The sequence below is a fragment of the Actinia tenebrosa genome, unplaced genomic scaffold, assembly GCF_029948245.1.
Source record: "Actinia tenebrosa isolate PJP-AT-01 unplaced genomic scaffold, QUT_ActTen_1.0 PGA_scaffold1__47_contigs__length_23844297, whole genome shotgun sequence".
Taxonomy (NCBI): Eukaryota; Metazoa; Cnidaria; class Anthozoa; order Actiniaria; family Actiniidae; genus Actinia; species Actinia tenebrosa.
This window is the reverse complement of record NW_028292578.1, coordinates 5,662,929-5,682,258: the sequence shown is the minus strand read 5'-3', so window position 1 is coordinate 5,682,258 and position 19,330 is coordinate 5,662,929. Positions and strand designations below refer to the sequence as shown.

Below are 19,330 nucleotides of genomic sequence, written 5' to 3'. Positions count from 1 at the left end.
AATCACGGTGTGTATTATCCCAGGCAGTTAAGTGAACTACAGTTTGAAGTAACCCTAGCGGATACCACAAACATCTTGCAGATGGATGCGTCCGGAACGGCACTTACCGGAAGTATTCACCCCTATTCCGTTACCAACTTAGAGCTGCAGTACGAAACGGTATACAGCGAAGATTTGGCACGTAGCGCTGGCATGGAATACAGCTCCGGCAAGGCATTCCTTTACGACCACGTAGTGATGTACAAGACGTTCAGTTTCTTGGATAAGACGGATGAGGTTATCAACCAAAGCATTAACCTCCCCCGAAGAAGTCTCACGGGGATAATGCTGGTGTTTGCTAAACCCTATGAGGCCGGTAAGCGTGACTCCGAGGCCTTTCACAACCCCAACATTACTAACGTCGGCGTGAATATCAACGGCGTTCCAAACAAGGTCTACTCCCAGGGAATAAAACCTGAAGACGTCTACAGGGAAGCAAAGCGCAAGTTTGGCGACCAAATTAGCCCTAAGGAATTCTTTAAGGATAAGTACGCGCTGTGGATTGATATGCGCACCATTAACGACGAAGACCTACATGGTCAGGGGTTACGGCTAGTAAATACCCAAGATGGCATAACATTGGAGATAAAACGCACCAAGAACACTGACGCGCAGGATGCTGACAAGATAAACTGCTACATCTTCGTGGTGTCTGATGCGCAGCTAAGCGTAGAAATGAACCAACTTAAAAGTGTTGCATATTAAGGTTAAAATATTTCTTAGATATACGATGCTTCGCGTATTTGAAAACAACGACACCAAACTGCAATGCATAGTGCAAGGCGATAAATTGTACTTCAAAGCGCGGGAGGTTGCTATTGCGTTGGGCTATGAAAAACCTAGAAATGCAGTTAGGACGCACGTTCGTGATAAATACAAGAAAAGGCTGGATGAACTAAAGGTAGCCCCGAATCGTGTCGCCCTTGCAAATGAGCAGCCACATTCCGTGTATGTGAGTGAGTCTGGATTGTATCAATTGATATTCTCCTCTAAGTTACCAAAGGCAGAGGAATTCCAAGATTGGGTTCTAGAAGAAGTCCTCCCTACACTAAGGAAGACAGGTAAGTATGAAATAGAGCGACGCTTTGACGGTCCAAACAAGTTGGTATTCAAAATAGAAAATGAATTTGACCTACATAAAAAGGTAGTGGACTACATCCGCAGGTTTTACCCCCAAATGCTCATAGCCCCTGGTCTAGGTGAACTGCAGGATTCGGACGGCAAACGCATAAAGTGCTGGCAGAAAGGATATCAACGCGGTCAACCCGACTTAATGATCTTGAATGCGCCCCGCGGTTTCTGCATAGAGCTAAAGACCCCAAAAGGCAACGGCAGGTTATCTGAGGATCAGCAGCTGCTCTTACAGAGGTATGAAGAAAACGGCTATAAGGTGCTCATAAGCAGCGACTACGACGAAATCTGCAGGGAGATCACTGCGTATGCTGAACACCTACGAATTCCCTGCAGGTGGTGTTGTAAGGTCTTTAAAACCTCGGAGACTTTGGCGACACACTTAAAGATATTTCATAGATTTGAGACTAGCGTCTGCTAAGTCCGCTGCGCTTTAGGATCCGCGGAGCACCAATGACCAACGAAGGATCCTTCCAGGAATACCTTGCCGCAATGAAGGCAGGTGTATTTTTTACTCGGTTTTGGGGGCGTAATGCAATCAGCTGGGGGTTCGCACGTAATACAGTCCATATATTGAAAGGGTGATTAGGAATCCTCCCAGAAATGCCACAAAGTAGGCTAGCATATACCTTTAAAGGGGGTTTTGATGATACTTAACAAACAACAAGAATGGGATTTGAGACTCTTTGCGCAAACCCCATTCTAAAAGGGTCTCAGAATGTTGAGTATAAGGTTGTTATATTGTTAAGGACGTTTATTTGTCGAGGCAGTTGAAGATATGTTCCTCTTCTCTGATGCAACCACAACGATCGCACTCTTGCCTCCAATACTCCCTTTTAGTCCACAGGACACCTTCGGCGCGTTCAAAAGAGGGGAAAGTACGGACTATCTTCTTATGGTAATCTATGCGATTCCTTAAGTAATCCTCTTTATGCGGGCAGCGACACATCAAATCCGCACATTGGTAGCAATCCACGCCTTCTAGGTCGTAGCTCCCAAAGAGAAATCGATAGTTGACTTCATGTGTTTTCCGATGCGTCTGTAAACGTTGACGACTGCTTAGTATCTTATTACAGAAACTACACTGTCTGCTTTGTTCACAGACGCCCCTTTTCAGGTGCTCGGAGGTGTTAGGAAATTCCTTATTACAGCCCTTGCAAAGCCCACAAATGCGTTTGTCTTGATGTTGTCGCATCTTTTGAACGGTGCTGAATTCTTTACCACAATCCTTACAAACTTTACTAATTGGTTTCTTTGTGCAAACGCCACGACGAACGTGGTATTGTAGTCTTTGCTTGGTGCTGAACACCTTTTTACACATTGAACAGTTCATTTATACTTAAGTGTACCTTAACCACAATATAACGTATTTTTAACTTTATTGTTAACATTCTAAGACATCTTTTAAAACAGGTCTACGGGAGCATACAGCTGCGTTAAAAAGACACTTCAGAATGTTGAGTATAAGGTTGTTATATTGTTAAAGATATATGCATGAGTCATTTAAAAGATGTCTTAGAATGTTAAGTATAAGGTTGTTAAATTGTTAAAGATATATGCATGAGTCATTTAAAAGACACTTCAGAATGTTGAGTATAAGGTTGTTATATTGTTAAAGATATATGCATGAGTCATTTAAAAGATGTCTTAGAATGTTAAGTATGAGGTTGTTAAAGACTATTACTTTTTTAAGAAGATACCTAAGAATAAGGTTATTTCTTTCTTTAAGAAAAGTAGTATCTTTAACATTCTGAAGTGTCTTTTAAACAGCACGTGTGTATATCTTTAACAATTTAACAACCTTATAGTTAACATTCTGAAGTGTCTTTTAAAAGTAACATGCAAGACATCCTTAACAATTTAACAACCTTATAGTTAACATTCTGAAGTGTCTTTTAAACAGCACGTGTGTATATCTTTAACAATTTAACAACCTTATAGTTAACATTCTGAAGTGTCTTTTAAAAGTAACATGCAAGACATCCTTAACAATTTAACAACCTCATACTTAACATTCTTAGGTGTCTTTTAAACAGCACACGCACACATCTTTAACAATTTAACAACCTTATCTTTAACATTCTTAGGTGTCTTTTTAAATGACTCATGCATATATCTTTAACAATTTAACAACCTTATCTTTAACATTCTTAGGTGTCTTTTTAAATGACTCATGCATATATCTTTAACAATTTAACAACCTCATACTTAACATTCTTAGGTGTCTTTTAAACAGCACACGCACACATCTTTAACAATTTAACAACCTTATCTTTAACATTCTTAGGTGTCTTTTTAAATGACTCATGCATATATCTTTAACAATTTAACAACCTTATCTTTAACATTCTTAGGTGTCTTTTTAAATGACTCATGCATATATCTTTAACAATTTAACAACCTCATACTTAACATTCTTAGGTGTCTTTTAAACAGCACACGCACACATCTTTAACAATTTAACAACCTTATCTTTAACATTCTTAGGTGTCTTTTTAAATGACTCATGCATATATCTTTAACAATTTAACAACCTTATCTTTAACATTCTTAGGTGTCTTTTTAAATGACTCATGCATATATCTTTAACAATTTAACAACCTCATACTTAACATTCTTAGGTGTCTTTTAAACAGCACACGCACACATCTTTAACAATTTAACAACCTTATCTTTAACATTCTTAGGTGTCTTTTTAAATGACTCATGCATATATCTTTAACAATTTAACAACCTTATCTTTAACATTCTTAGGTGTCTTTTTAAATGACTCATGCATATATCTTTAACAATTTAACAACCTCATACTTAACATTCTTAGGTGTCTTTTAAACAGCACACGCACACATCTTTAACAATTTAACAACCTTATCTTTAACATTCTTAGGTGTCTTTTTAAATGACTCATGCATATATCTTTAACAATTTAACAACCTTATCTTTAACATTCTTAGGTGTCTTTTTAAATGACTCATGCATATATCTTTAACAATTTAACAACCTTATCTTTAACATTCTGAAGTGTCTTTTAAATGACTCATGCATATATCTTTAACAATTTAACAACCTCATACTTAACATTCTGAGGTGTCTTTTAAACAGCTCTACAGCGGATATCGCATAAAGTCCTTAACGCTTTCTTTTGCCCAACCGGCCATCGTCAAAAGCGCGCCAAACCTCTCCGCGCGCTTCAGGCTGCACATTTCATCATACAATTCCTGCACGCGCTCCCGCAGCCGATCGATCTCTTCCCTTTGCATTTCTATGGTGTCTCTTTTATCTTTTGCGTCGGCGGCAATCCTTCTTACTGCGTCCACTGGGTCCATCGTATATATAATGGATCCGAACCATATTCCCTGCAATGCTCTGATAGTAGGACCCACCGGCTGCGGAAAGACCCAATTCGTAGTGGAGCAGCTATTAGGACCCTTTAGATACCGCTTCGACTATATCGTGCTATTATGCCCCACCTACGTGAATAACCGCACCTGGGAAGGCATAGGAGTGAAAGATGACGACTTCTTCGTAGATATCTTAGACCCTAATGAGTTATCCAGCCATTTGAAGTTTTGGCATCGACAATTCCCTAAAGATACACAGACTTTACTCATATTGGATGACATTGCCTGTGGGGATGACGTAAAAAGACGCACTTCGGAGTTGGTGAAGCTTGCCTTTAGCGGCAGGCATGACAATATCAGCGTTTGGTTGCTCTCGCAGCAGCTTACCAGCGTCTCTAAGCCCTTCAGGGAAAACATAGGTTCACTTGTCGTATTTTATACTCCGAGTCGGAGTGACCTGGAAACCATTTTAAGCGACTACGGCGGTGAGATAAGCAAGGAACAGTTACACGAATACATGCGGCATCTAAAGACGCACCAACATTCCAAGATGATCTTCTCTTTGAGGTTTCCGTATTCCATTAACATATATGGATATTGAGCAGTTGATAGATGAAGTCCCCACACAGCTAGATGAAAGTAACCTCAAGGAACAACTTAACATCCTGGTGTCTTCTGGGAAGTGCAAGGAAATGATAGGCAAGGAACTTACCCATGAGCAGGTTAATAAGCTGTCAGAAGAGGAGGTTAAGAAATTCCATAAAAGGTACGAGGCCGCCCTTGCAAGTAAGACCACGGACGCCGTAGCAGACTCCGCTATCCGACTTGCGACTAAATTACTTGGACTTGCACTGCCCATAGACGACGTGGAGCAACTGCGGAAGGACATAAGCGAGGACTATGTCATATCCCAAGAACTTAAGATAACCTGCGGGTGGTTGTCTTTGAAGTGTGGTAAGTTAATGGCAGTCGCCTCTGCGGCTTTGCACGTAGCTCAGCATGTCGACTTGAAGGAGGTACTACGTTCCTTCGGAACATCTTGGAAGGACTTCAAGAAGGACAGAGAAGTCGAAAAGGTCTTCCAGGCAGCACTTACTGAGGTACCTGATCAAGTCACCTCAAGTACTTAGTCAAGTACTTAGTCAAGTCATTCTCAAGTACTTACTCAAGTACTTAGTCAAGTCGTTGTCAAGTCACCTCAAGTACTTAGTCAAGTCATTCTCAAGTCATTCTCAAGTACTTAGTCAAGTCATTCTCAAGTCATTCTCAAGTACTTAGTCAAGTCGTCCTTAAGTCACTGTCAAGTCGTCATCAAGTTACTTGTCAAGTCCTTCAAGTCCCTTAATATAAGATGAGTGGCACCGAAGAACAACCACCCGTAGAAGATACCAAGATTACTAAGGCTAAATCTCCAGGCAGAGTTGCCGCGGGAAAGAAGCTCGCAGAGATGAATAAAAAGAACAAAGCCAAAAAAGAAGAAAAGGTGGAGGAAGAGGAATCCTTTATTAATCCAGGCTACGTCATCGGCGCGTTAGGAGTCGCTATAGCAGCAGGCAGCCTCTACTTACAATGGCGGGCAGCAAAAAAGGTAAAACCACCAACATATCACGCGCCCGTGCACGCACCTGTGGAACAGGCTGTTAGAAAAAGTAAGATCCCTGAAATGGAATAACCTTCTCGCTTTGTAATATAATGTCGACCGCGTTGTTGAAAACTGTTGAAGAAGCAGCTATCATTACTTCCATCGTTGCGGGTATTGGTTGGGTAGGTAAGAAAGTGCTCAAAGAAGGCTTTACTGAAGACCCAAGCAAGAGCTTCGCTAACTTTGCTAAGATGACCGCTGCCGTAGGCGGGGCTATCATGCTAAAGGATTACCTACGGAAGGAAAAGTACCTGCCGACGACGTAAGCTTTGCTTGCGTCTAGTATAAATGGCTAGCGTGGTCATAGGTGGAGTCGTCGCAGCTTTAGCATTCACTGGAGCTAATTATGGTGGTCAGTATTTGGATAGATTAGTTAGAGGTGACAAAAGCGGAGAATTAACCGCTGAGAGGAAGAGGCACGACTTAGCGCTGGAGAAATATCAGCGAGACGTGGCGGCTTGGAATGAAAAAAGACAAGCTTACAGGGATTGGTCGGACAAGAACTACCAAGACAAAATGCAGGCAGACAAGAACTTTGAAAACACAGACTACGCCTTTAAACTTTATGCGCAAGCACACCCCGCGGCATTAACGGGGTTGAAAAGGCCTCAGTTTAAGGATTACTACCAACCGTCTAAAAAACAAAAAGATAGCGAGTTGGTCTTTGTAGGAGTCGCAGGGCTGGCGGGAGGCGTGGCCTTGGCGTATCTAATATAATGATCGTCTTTTTGGAAAGCGACAAGAATGACTTTACCACGTATTTAAATCCTCCCATCAAAGCCTGTAAGGTTCGGTTGGTTAGTTGCTCTTTGTACAATTCTTGGTATAATTTAATTAATGGCTTTGTCGTTGTGAATTCCCAAAAGCCAAAAATACCAGATTCCCATTACACCCCTATAACACTGGCTAAGGAGCTAGCAAAGCATGGATATACTCTTACCACAGGATTACCCCATGAAATGACATTCAAGAAAAATAGTGGAAGCGCTAATTTAAAGGACAGTTCATTGGTAGAACTCCTGGGCCTTACTAGTACCACGATAAATAGCGGTAATACATATGATGTAAAATGGAAAGTCGCATCCTCTTACGAAGTCTATTGCGATTTGGTTCATAGTTACAACAATGGAGAAAAGTCTTCTCTTATGTCCAAGTTTCTACCCAAAGGTAATCCATTTGACCCAGTAGAATACACTCCCATTTCTTTGAGCTATGACTTGTCTCATTTGGTAGAAAGCATAAACATCACCATTAAAGTGGACGGAAAGACGGTGGATTTCAACGGGCGAAAGATCAATCTTGTTTTGGAATTCATATAATGGGCCGCGTAGAGGACAAACTCAAAAGGATTTACTATGGGCCTGAAGGCTATTGGAAAGGAGCGTCGGCCATCAAGAAACTCGCGACCGCGGCCAGGGTATCAGAAGAAACGGCTAAGAACTGGCTAAGAAAACAAACCCTCTGGCAGGTTTATCTTCCTGTGCCTAAGTACATTCCCAGGCCCAGCTTTACCGTAAATACCCCTAATGAAGTTCATCAGGCGGATTTGCTTTTCTTACCACACGATAAGGTAAGAAGAAAGACCTATAAATACGCTTTGACCGTAGTCGATATCGCAAGCAGATACAAGGACGCCGAACCCATAACCAGCAAGGATTCTGGGGAAGTCGCAGAAGCCCTAGGTAGGATTTATAAGCGCGTTTTGAAATGGCCCAAGCTGCTGCAAGTGGATGCGGGGACAGAGTTCATGGGCGTGGTTACCAAAACCCTGAAAGACCACAGCACTAAAATTAGGAGAGCCGAAGCAGAGTATCACAGGGGTCAGAGCATCGTCGAAAGATTCAATAAGACCCTGGCCGAGCGTCTCTTTGGATACCAGTATTGGAAAGAGCTGGAAGATCCCTCCAAACGCAACAGGGAATGGACTCAGAGGCTCCCCCAGGTCATCGCGGCTTTGAACAACGAGGCGGCCAGGGCTACGGGAATGAAACCCAAGGATGCCATAAAAAAGAAACACGTGGAGCACAAGTCCTACGTCAGAAGTTCAAGGGCGGTCGGACTGAAGGAAAAAAAGCTACCCCGCGACATAGTGGTCAGATACCTCTATCAGCCGGGGGAACTCGAAGGTGGCAGTAAGAGAGCCACGGATCCTAACTGGTCTTTGGAAACGTATGAGATTTCGAAGTCCGTCACCAAGGAAGGGCAACCCGTGTTGTATTACCTAAATGGCCCAAGTCGTGGATTTGTCATGGAAGAGCTGCTCATAGTCCCCAAAGACTCAGAGTAGTGCTGCTCCGCGCGCCCGATTACACTCTAGGCATGTCAGCCTTACGTTGCCTCTACAATGCCCGCGTTTGTTATTTATGCGATCCACGGAGAACTGCTGATCGTCATTTGGGTCAAACCTCCATAGTAGAGGTATGTTACACTTGGCACACCTTGCCCCTTTCTTATAGACGTCGTCCACGCATAGGTCGAACGTCATATTTTTTTCTTCGTCGTGCCGCTTGTAGCGAAGGAGTTTCTTGGCGATATTCTCTTTGGCTACGTCCTCTGGCGTCTTATCGTAGCGCAGTTGCGGCCCCCAGGCTCTTTTTAACTGTTTGGCATACTCCACGCGGCTTACGGCGGTGTAGATAAGGTTGCTCCAACACAGCCGCTGGTCTATGATCCATAAGGTTTCTTTTATGGTAAGCCCTTGCGCGCTGTGGACTGTCATGCAATAGCCCAAGCGCCAGTCTGGATGGGAGGTTATTTTTTCCACCTTTTCTATGGGTACCCAGGCTTTATCGTGCGTTACTGCGTTCTGCAGTTGGATGTCGGTACCAGGTACCCAGACGTCTCTTTTTTGCATGCGGGTGTCACGCGGCTTATAACAAACAGGTACGAGATGCGTAGGGAAGCGCTCTCGGTGTATATTTAGCAAATCCTTTTGTATGCGAGACTGTGCTGCGCGTTTGCTGCTCAGCACCAGATCCTTTGGATGCCAGGCGTATAGAAAGTCCTCGTAGGACTTCGCTCGTACGCGTTTGCGCAGTGTCTTGCATTGCTCGGCATCACTAAGGCCCCGAAGTTCTGCTTTCAGGTTTCTTATTTGATCCTTACTGCGGTAGTCGGCGTTAATTTCCTCCGCATGGTCTACCATTTCTTTTAGCCATTCGTGGGGCATCTCTCCGGCTATTGGAGGAGGCTGGCAGGGATCTCCGGCGAATATTACTTGACACTTTCCACGGAGGAATTCTACGAATTCTTTGAGGATTTCTAAAGGAACGGTACAGATTTCGTCCCAAAGTATCACCGGAGGTATGTCGTGGATGGCTTCAGGTACCCACTTTTGGCCATTCCAGCGAAAGAAGCTGTGGTAGGTTTGTGCGTCGTGGCCCATTTCGCAGAGTTCTCTTTCCAAACGGTGCGTTGGCGTTAGCACTTTTAAGGCCGGAAAGAGTTCTAACACACGCGTAGTCTTACCGCTGCCTCCCGTACCGTAAAGGTAAGAGAAGCGTTGGTAGGAAATGGGGTCCTTTACGGTTGGCATGGGCCTCATTGTGGGCATTACGACGCCCCAAGTATTTTCTCCGTGATATTCTACACGTTCTCTCCATGCTTTTATCTCCTCATCTTTAACGCGCCATTGACCACTTTCCGCCAACTCATCTTCGGTGTAGAATTCTTTCATCTTCTCTAACACTTCAGGCTTTACGTACAAGGAATCCGTAGCTACGCGCGGGATGTCCTCTTTGTCAAACCGCAGGAGCATCGCAAGTAGGTTAATATGCGCATATGCTAACATACTCGCACGCAGGTGGTAATATTGCGGCCTGTGGTCTTGGTAGTAACAAAGTGCATTCCATTTCTGTTCTTTCTGACCTTCTATGAAGTAGTCCCATTTCTCCACAGACACCATTGTTCCTTGTTCATGGGCGCGCTTAATAAGGAAGCTTAACTCTCCTTCGTCTGTTATCAGGCGTCGCTGCATGTGTTTCTCGCCCTCCTTAGCGCCCTGCGTGAATTTACCTATGACCACGCGCGCTGTGGGGTTGTGTTCTGGGAGCCATTGCGTAAAGGCGCTGTGACAAAGTATGGCTTCATGCGCTGTGTATTTCAGGAGTTTGCGCTCTTCAAAGAACTTCAATAGGGGTATGGGTATCCATTCTTTCTCTTGTAGATGCTTCCCGTACCACGCGTAAATTATTGGATGTAAGTCTTTAGCCAACTTCCAAGACGTTAATCGTACGAATCCAGTTGCTGGGGCGTCGTAGTGACCATCCAACGCAACACGAAAGAACTGTGAATCTGGATGTCCGTAACGGTCGTAATATTCCTTACAATCTCCTAGGCCTTTGAAGCTTGCGGGGTAACAATGTTTCATATCCAGCGACACGTATTCGTCTTCGTCGTATTCCATGTTCCACAGGCCACCGTGACCATGCTCTACACAAGCTTTAGCTATGTCTTTGAACTCCTCCGGTGTGGATTTCCACCCGTTTCTTTTCTTTGCGGCTAAGAAGTCCAAACTGCGACTGCTAAGCACTTCGTCAGAGAAGTCTTCTCCTAAAGTCTCACAGGCGCTTTGAATGCGCAGCTGTTCCACTTCAGGACGATACAAAGTGCCGTCTTGGGTCATAAATTGACTTCCCTCCGCATCCATTAACCAAATAGAATTCTCGCGCATTAGTTCTGCAAGCGGTGACTTCTTGTAAACGCGCGTCTCCTTCTTCTTAGGGAACCTTAACTCCCTCCACGCATGTGCGTTGTGCTGGTAAATTACGATAGGAGCACCTCTGCCTCCGTATTTGTGCGTCCCAGAGTAGATAAAACCGTCGGTGATATCCTTGACGTGTATGCGCCTTTCTAACGCGGTTTCCAACTTCTTGATGTTTTCGATGGTTCCTCCGGTTTTACGAGTAGCATGCTCCCATTTCCTGATGGCTTCTCTTCTCTTTAAGGTTAATTTACCACCGCGGGAGGAATCTTCGAAGAACTCTCTAACCAGCTTCCCTACGCAGTTACCTGGATGGCGCATTGGTTTTAACTTTTTAACATCCGGCGTCTTTATCTTGTACGCACCGTAAATAACCACGGTAACCGGGTAAGCAACTTCGTAGAACAGCATGTCTATTCCCTCAAGTGCTCCCGGTCGCGTGTCCTTGTTTAAAACAAACAGGTCCTTCCTGCCAGACGCCCGTATTGGATTCCTGCCCTTTTCTATTATCCACTCGCCGTCTAAATACTTTATAAACGTCAACTCCAAACGGTAGTCGCCTTCGGGCATCAAATTGATTATCCTTTCTGCTCTTTCCTCGTCCATCGTCTCGTCTGTATCTCCCTCCATAAATGTCGTGAAGGCAAAGTCGGCGTCTAAGCGGTCCAGCACCTGAGTTCTGAGCTTGCGCACAGTTTTATTTCTAATGCTTTTGATGGTATCCATCTATATATAAAGGATATTTTAACCTCCGTTTGCGGTACCCAACACAGCAGCAGTAAGGACACACCGCGGGAAATCCCGTAAATCTGCTGTACCCGCGTTCGGAATTCCGCGGGTAAAACCCGCAAATATACGGCATCGATCGCGAGTCCCCCTTACTGCTGCTAGGGAAGGGAAGAGAAGAAAAGAGAGGAGAGGAGAGGAGAGAAGAGAAGAGAAGAGAAGAGAAGAGAAGAGAAGAGAAGAGAAGAGAAGAGAAGAGAAGAGAAGAGAAGAGAAGAGAAGAGAAGAGAAGAGAAGAGAAGAGAAGAGAAGAGAAGAGAAGAGAAGAGAATTTAAATCAAGTCACCCTGCGGGCAGTATTCACATACCTCAGATCCTTTCTCCCTTTAGGATAAATACGTGTAACTTAATCCAATGATATCAAATGTCATTAACTTACCAAGTATCCCAGGTGGTGTGAAAGGAGCATACGGGTTGTATATTCCAGGTTGATCATAGTATCGCTGTGCTTGAGATAAAATCTGTCTGTTTCTCTCTTTCTCAATCACGTCTTTGTGATGTCGTCCATATTCCTGCCAAAATAAACAACAATATATCACGAGTAAGCTCGAGAAGAAAAGAAAAATTGGTGAAATGTTGTAGACGAGAATAAAGGAGCAAAGAAAGAAAGAAAGAAAAAAAAAAAAAAAAAAAGAAAAAAGAAAGAAAGAAAAATTTTCCAACCATGTCTGCGTCAGGGGTCACCCATCCAGCTGCTAACCCCGACAACCGGGCTTGACTCACTCTCTCAAAAGTCAAAGTTTTTTCCACTGGACTACATTGCCTAATAATTTAGCACAATAATAGCCTTGAAAACAATGCGTCAGATAGACTAGATTATTTTTCCACTTCAGATTAATGTACCTAGTGCGTGGTAGGTTGTGCAAGGGATTAGCTGTAGATATGGTCTGGGGGCCGGCTAGTCTCTCCCCTGATGCTTCGGCTAGAACACAGTCCTGCGTAATCCGTGCAAACAAGGGCAGAAGGATTTAATTGCCGTCAGGTCTGAAGTCCATACGTCGCCTCAGCTCTGCGGATGTCTCGGGGGGTATGGCATGTGGTAGGTGCAGGTTTTTTTTGGAATTAATTATCGATTTTCTCAAAGTAGACGTGAGTTCGATTCACGCTGCCAACAGATTATTTTTCCATCACATTTGTTTTAATCATGTTTTTTTTTTTGATCTATAAATTTAAAACATCATTTTTTTGAATACTAGTAAATATTATTTTTGAGTATCAGCAGAGACCCGGCTGGCCGATTATCACCCGCCTGCTTCCCGCGGGAATCCCATAAGTACCCGGCCATTACTGGTCCGCTACCCGTAGAATCGGGTTCATTACTAAACTCACTAGTTCAAAGAAAAAAATGCAAACTCTTTACTTGAATCAGGCAAAGCAATAGATTCGAGTTTTGCAGAATAAAATGCAGAATAAATGATAAGATAGGTCCTAAGAATCCAGAAGAGAAAGGAATGTGAGGGAAGGGGGGGGGGGGGGGGGGGGGGGGGAGGAGTAGTGGTTATAACTAACAGCTGTTTCCATGGACTGTTTCAATTACCGTTTTCCAAGATGAGTATTTTCCTTTAGTCAGCAAACCTGTGAGGGAAAAGAAAACGAAAATAACTGATTGTCTCCTACTAGCCTCTGATTGGATAAAAAACTAGGGGTATCCTCTCCTCAGTTGTTTTGTAATGGAGGGATTCCATCTTGTCTAAAATTAATGTAGACCACATTCACAATTTTGAAAGTCTAAAGGGAGCACAGGAGCAAAAAGATGTGGATATTCCTTTCCCATGGAAACCACTGGATCTATAATCTTGTGCCTTTTAGTCAATAGTTGTCAATAATTTGTTACAGATGTTAACGGAGCTGTGTCATAGAAAAACAATCAGATGAACCTGATAAGAGTTACTAAATGTTTGATTACTAACAGATCCTTAATCGTCACATAAAACATAATCTAAGGATAAGAATATTCTGTATTTGAGCGAAAGACCTCTTTACCTTGGGTGTAATGTTTTCCCATTTCAGTCTTTGTGTCATTCTCTATAGTATCATTTCTTTATTTAATGGTTGCACATGAAAAAACATGGACACATTTCAAACGAGCAATCTTATTCTCAAGGGAATGACACATGGTCTGAAATGAGAAAACATTATGCCCAAGCTAAGGAGAGGTCTATTCAAGAAGTCGAAGAATAACATACCAAAATCTCTGAAGCACAGATGTTGCCACAGGGTGTGGTCGTCGGCAAGGGCGTGCAATTCTCGACAGGTGACAGACATGTTAAGGATACACTTGACAGGTAACAGGCATAGAACCATCAGCTAAACAGAAACAAGTAATCCACATCTGAATGGTTCATACATATAACTTACTTTCAAGTGATAAAGATTGAAGTCAGTGGTAAAGGTAATGTCAGGAGAGATGATGATGGTGATAGTGATGATGACTGATTATGGTGATGGTGATAGTGATGACTATGATGATGATGGTGATAGTGATGGCTATGATGATGATGGGAGTGGTGGCAATGATCCATGGATGGATTATGATGATGATGATCATATGATGATGGTTGTCATAGTGATATCTGTTGCGCTTTATCCTCCCTTCGGTTGGCAAAGCCATGAATCCATGGATGGTGATGATGATGGTGCTGCTGTTGCTGTTGCTGATGATGATACTGATGTTGATGATGACTATGATAATGGTGAAGTTGTTGATGATGATGATGATGCTGACAATGACTATAATGATGATGGATAATATGGATAATAATAATATAGTAGTAATATATTTATTGTGCTTTACCTTCACTTCAGCTGGCAAAGCCATGAATCCATAAATTTCTTCTAAATTCAGCTCTGTTGATAATAGCAGATATTGACTTATTAAAGGCCCTGTTGTGCGTTGAAACTTTTAGCTGAAACTTGTGTGCAACAGCATTCCAAGAACTTGTAACTTTAACTTACACAGTGCAATTTTATTCTGAAACTTTTGTTGTGAACAAGTTTCTGAACAAAATTGCACTGTGTAACACCCCGGTTAAACTTGTCTTGCAACGCTGCTGTAAAAACAAGTTTCAGCTAAAAGTTTCAACATGTAACAGGGTCTTATGTAAAGGATTTTATAGAAAAAATTTCATTCCATCTATGAGTGGCTGACTAAGATTAGTCCAGATGTTGTTTCAGGGTTTGATATTCAAATTCATGCCATCATTAACAGCACAACTCACCATGTCTCATGGAGGACAGAAGTGGGTATGCAATCTGGTCTTTGACTGATAACGAGAGGCGCTGTAGATTCCTGTACACATCTGCAGCACCTAAAACTTAAAATGACTTTCATGATTAATTTTTCACTAAAGATTTCCAGAACTGTATGCCATTTTAAACAGCAATAAGATAGTATGTTTCATTTTCTAGTACAAAGTCTTACTACCACAAACATAATAATTCAGAATTCATGACAACAGCCAATACTGGATATATTTTCTCCAAACTAGCTACTACATACACGTATGAATGTGTATTGGTGGCTCAAAATCACAATAACTTATATTAATTGTACAGTGATAACTTAGAAAGAATCCATGTTTTCAGCTTTACTCACTATTGGCTCTAAGGTCCACATTGCCTTTGACAAAATCTGCTGCAGAAAGCCTGCACTGATGAACTTCACTGCAAGAGGGAGAGGTTGACATTCCTACAAGATAAAAAGCTTCTTTTACTAGGATGTCGTCATTTCTTAAGACGGCAATAAATGGCATGCATCTATCACTATTAGACCACACAGCTAGTTTTGCGGAAGGTTTAGTATGGGACTTTTCTATCTGTACAATCTCTGTACATGGTGGAGGAATAAGTATTTTTTGGCAACTTTCACTCATGTGTGGTGCCTGGACACTTTCTGAACTGCAAAGACTTTCTTTCTTTACTGGGAATATATAGGGTATTAAAAAAAACAAAAAAAAAAGACGTCCTTTTTTCACGAGGGTAGCACTTAATAGCCAGTGGTTAACAAACCTGTGGCCCTCATTCCGTGATGGAATAGGAATTTAGGAGTTGATTTTTGCGGAGGGAGGAAAACCAGAGAACCTGGAAAATCCTCGAAGCACAGGAGAGAACCAACAAACAACTCTACTCATATACTACACCGAACCCAGCGGGACTCGGACTCGGGTCGCACTGATGAGGTGACCGCTCACATCGCTACACCACCCATGCTTCCCTTTTTGATGAAATTGCAATTATTCTCCATGTGAGGGGGGGGGGGGGGGGAGTGTGTATTGGGTATATTACGAAACAACACAAGACCTACCTACAGGGGGTGGGGTAGGTTTGAGGGGAAATGAAGTGGTGGATGGAATTTTTTCTAATGTTTCAATAATCCAGTTTCGAATTTTTCTGTTCCTCAGGGTTGGTCTTCACTTCGTGCAGAATATTTACGTGTTCCAGGGAAGGTATGTGGAATTTCAAAGTGTTTGTATTGTTGAAGTTGTGTATTCTTCACTTTACTGTTGGTATTTGCTAATATTTAAACACTGATACGAGGCTAACCCTGAGTAAATGAGTTCGTAAGGAACACAGCGGTAATTTGGAACTCGAAAAGGGTCTATTAATGCTTCATTCTTTGCATGATGCCACTCACCATGTGCTAATACATATGGCCCAAGAGATGTGCACACCAGACGGCATGTTAACCGAGGACAAGCAGGATGAACATACACAAACTTTGCACCACAATTTGTCCTCCAGTTATCTGGAACAACAGGAGTGTAACTTGGTATAATTGTGTCTTCTTTTGTTGAGGTTGAAGGTCCTTCGTCTGATTGTGGATGTTTGTCTACACTTTCCTATAAATTTATATCAAAAACACACAGAATATAAAACTCCATAAGTTAGGTGAAAAATGACAAATCACAAAAAATAACAGTAATTTCGATATTCTGCACACTCAGACATTGCAATGGCTTGTTGTGAAATGGGTTTTTTCTGCCGCCAGTCAAGAACATATAAGGTACTGATTGATTATATTTGATTGGCGTATGCAAAAAACCAAATTGCAGCCTGCAACTACAGAGTTTGCAGAATATCCAAAACGGCAGTTACATTTGTGATTGTAAATTGCAACACATAGCACTTCCACAGTATGTTTTGTCTTGTGCCCAAAATAATCTGAGTTGGTAAAATCTTAACTAAAAAAAGTGCCATTAGTTTGTTGAGGATGTGCAACAATAACTGACTCAGATTGTCGTACATTGATTGGGTGTAAGGCGGATGAATGGCTTGGGCTTATCTGTGCTTCAAGATACAGAAATACATTCAATAAACCCAAAAATGCTGGTACATTATTTTGCCCTATATGTACCTGTGTTATATGATTAACAAAGCCAGTTTCCAACATCAATACATGAATAGCAATGCACACAGCCTCATGTAGTGTAGTTATTAATGCTTGTTCATAACACATCTGTAGTAAATATGGAATACCATCTCGGCACAGCAATGCCTTGGGAGTATATTCTATTTTCCGTAGCTTTTGTGTATCTTCACGTGAAGGTTGATATGTTACATTAGGATGATATTTAGTGTCTTTACTCCTGTCGTCATCACCATGAGCCTCTGCCATTTCTTTCTTATCCATTTGTTTTTTATTCACAGTGGGATTTTCATTTGTATTTGACTTTTCAGTGTCCATAGCTTCATGGAGATGACATGGCTCTTTTGATGTGCTTGGGGCATTTGATGTAGATATTTGTTCTCTACTGAGGATGTCCAAGGCTTCATTCAGTGATATTGCTTTGGTAGTGTGAAGAGCTCTCAGTGCAGATTCCTTAATATGTCGAATAAAATAACATTATTATCAAACCCAGGCATAATGAATTATATTGTCTGCTGAGTACATTATATTGTGCGAGTAGTTTTCATATGGTTGTAAGAAATGGCATATGAAACTCATTACCTGAACTCAAACATTAACATGTACACTGTACATGTACATGAAATTACTGTACTTACATATTATTCATAAAATATTTGAGATATAACATGCTGGCTGATTGTTTGGCTACCATGTTTATATCAGCTTAAGAAGATAGAAAAGCACTTGTGCAAAATTGTTCAAAAATATTGTATAAAAGCAATATGAGATGGTTGCTTATGTCTCTGCAGTACTCTGTACTTGGCTATGCCTCACATACCTAAGCATGCTTCTCTTACGCTCACGACAGTACAGAGACATGAGCATGCATTTTATATTTCTTAATTAACTATATACAACAGTAATGCCACGCACAGTACATACAAATGTTTGAGTTTAGGGAAAACTTTTATCATATTTTGATTTACCTTTCCCTGCTAGCAGAGTCTCTCTTCTCTTTCTCTCCCTTCTTTCAGGCAGGGAGGAAGGAGACTCTGCTGATGTAGAGCGTTTCCTTTGATATACCCCCGTCCACGATTGTGGACGAACAAAACCAGTTTTAAAACCGGTTTTTAACCAATTACATGTAGTGCGCATGAGCAAATGTAAGACACCGTGGCGCCAAACATTGTTTGACGAGAGCGGCTGTCAAAATCATGACAGCGTTGCTAAGTTACGCCACGCATGCGTGACAGAAATAACGTCCTACATCGGCAGAGTCTATTTTTCCCTCTCAACCAAAACAAAAGGAAAATAGGCTCTGCTCGCAGGGAAGATTTACCTTGGCAAAGCCCATTTGAAGCAGTTGTTCCAATAACTCTTGGTTACCATCTTGTGTTTTATTTTTTGTGGCACCTCTTTCTGCAGCTGATGCGAAGGAAGTACCTGAGGTAGTAGCCTCGTTGAACAATACATGTAGAAGATCACCCCCGACAATACCCAAGTCTCTGAGTGTGGATCCATTTTCTGTTGGTAGCAGTGTCTTCCCATCTAATGACAGCTGAAAACTGTTATCCCTATAAACAGATAAACAATGATTTTAAAACAAAAACATTCTGCAAGAGAAAAAAAATCAACTCCTGTCTCTAAAGGTGCTATTTTTATGCATAACCATCCATCGCTTATGCCACCAACATGGCTGCCATGTCTTTGTTATTTTGGATTCTCTTGGGAAGGATTGCAAACCATTAATAGTGTGTTGCTTTCTGCTGGTTGACATGACAAAAGACACCAAGACCAAATCAAAGTCAACCAAAATGGCAGTTCCAGAGTATAACGTCACATGTACCTCAAGAATTGATGCTGGTAACATGTGTTTTAATTGATAAAAGACAGCGAGTAGTAAAAATAAGGTTACATCATTTCTTAAAAGGGAACTAGTTCATGCAATAAGCTGACATAAGCAACTTCCATCTTAATTTTACAAAATTTAGCCATAAAATATTTTTTAAATTGTTGTTGAAGGATGTGTCTAAGGTACAAAGCTACCAATATAGACTATAAAAAGTATGATTTATATAAAGGTATTGGAAGAATATTGGTACGAGTTTGACTTACGATAACGAAAGTTGTTGACAAACAGCTCGTTTTACATCAGACAAAATTATTTCGTGTGTATTTGAAAGCTCAATAAGTTCTCTACGACCTCGAAAACGAATCCTCAGCTTCATTTTATGTTAAAGATGAAAAAAAAACTAATTTCTTATTTTTTAACGATTCCAAAAGCTTGTCTGCAGAGAATATTCATCGGCACAAAAAAATACTTTGTCATGCTGACTGCCATC

At 41.7% G+C, this 19,330-nt stretch overlaps 1 protein-coding gene across 2 annotated transcripts in view; it reads right to left on the bottom strand.

Annotated features, from left to right (window-relative positions):
* Window positions 1–19,330, bottom strand: part of LOC116292663 (F-box only protein 7) — a 27,851-nt gene extending 8,521 nt beyond the window's left edge. Inside the window, exons 1-10 of one of the 2 annotated variants that reach the window (XM_089032566.1) lie at window positions 19,104–19,330; window positions 18,328–18,562; window positions 16,995–17,459; window positions 16,275–16,479; window positions 15,237–15,329; window positions 14,860–14,955; window positions 14,436–14,488; window positions 13,828–13,948; window positions 13,179–13,216; window positions 12,021–12,153 (exon numbers count right to left, since the gene is read on the bottom strand). In XM_089032566.1, coding sequence (XP_088888692.1) covers window positions 12,021–12,153; window positions 13,179–13,216; window positions 13,828–13,948; window positions 14,436–14,488; window positions 14,860–14,955; window positions 15,237–15,329; window positions 16,275–16,479; window positions 16,995–17,459; window positions 18,328–18,562; window positions 19,104–19,216 — 1,552 coding nt within the window. In that variant the 5' untranslated portion in view covers window positions 19,217–19,330. The remainder of the gene's footprint in view (window positions 1–12,020; window positions 12,154–13,178; window positions 13,217–13,827; window positions 13,949–14,435; window positions 14,489–14,859; window positions 14,956–15,236; window positions 15,330–16,274; window positions 16,480–16,994; window positions 17,460–18,327; window positions 18,563–19,103) is intronic. The other variant, XM_089032567.1, reaches the window with a different exon arrangement.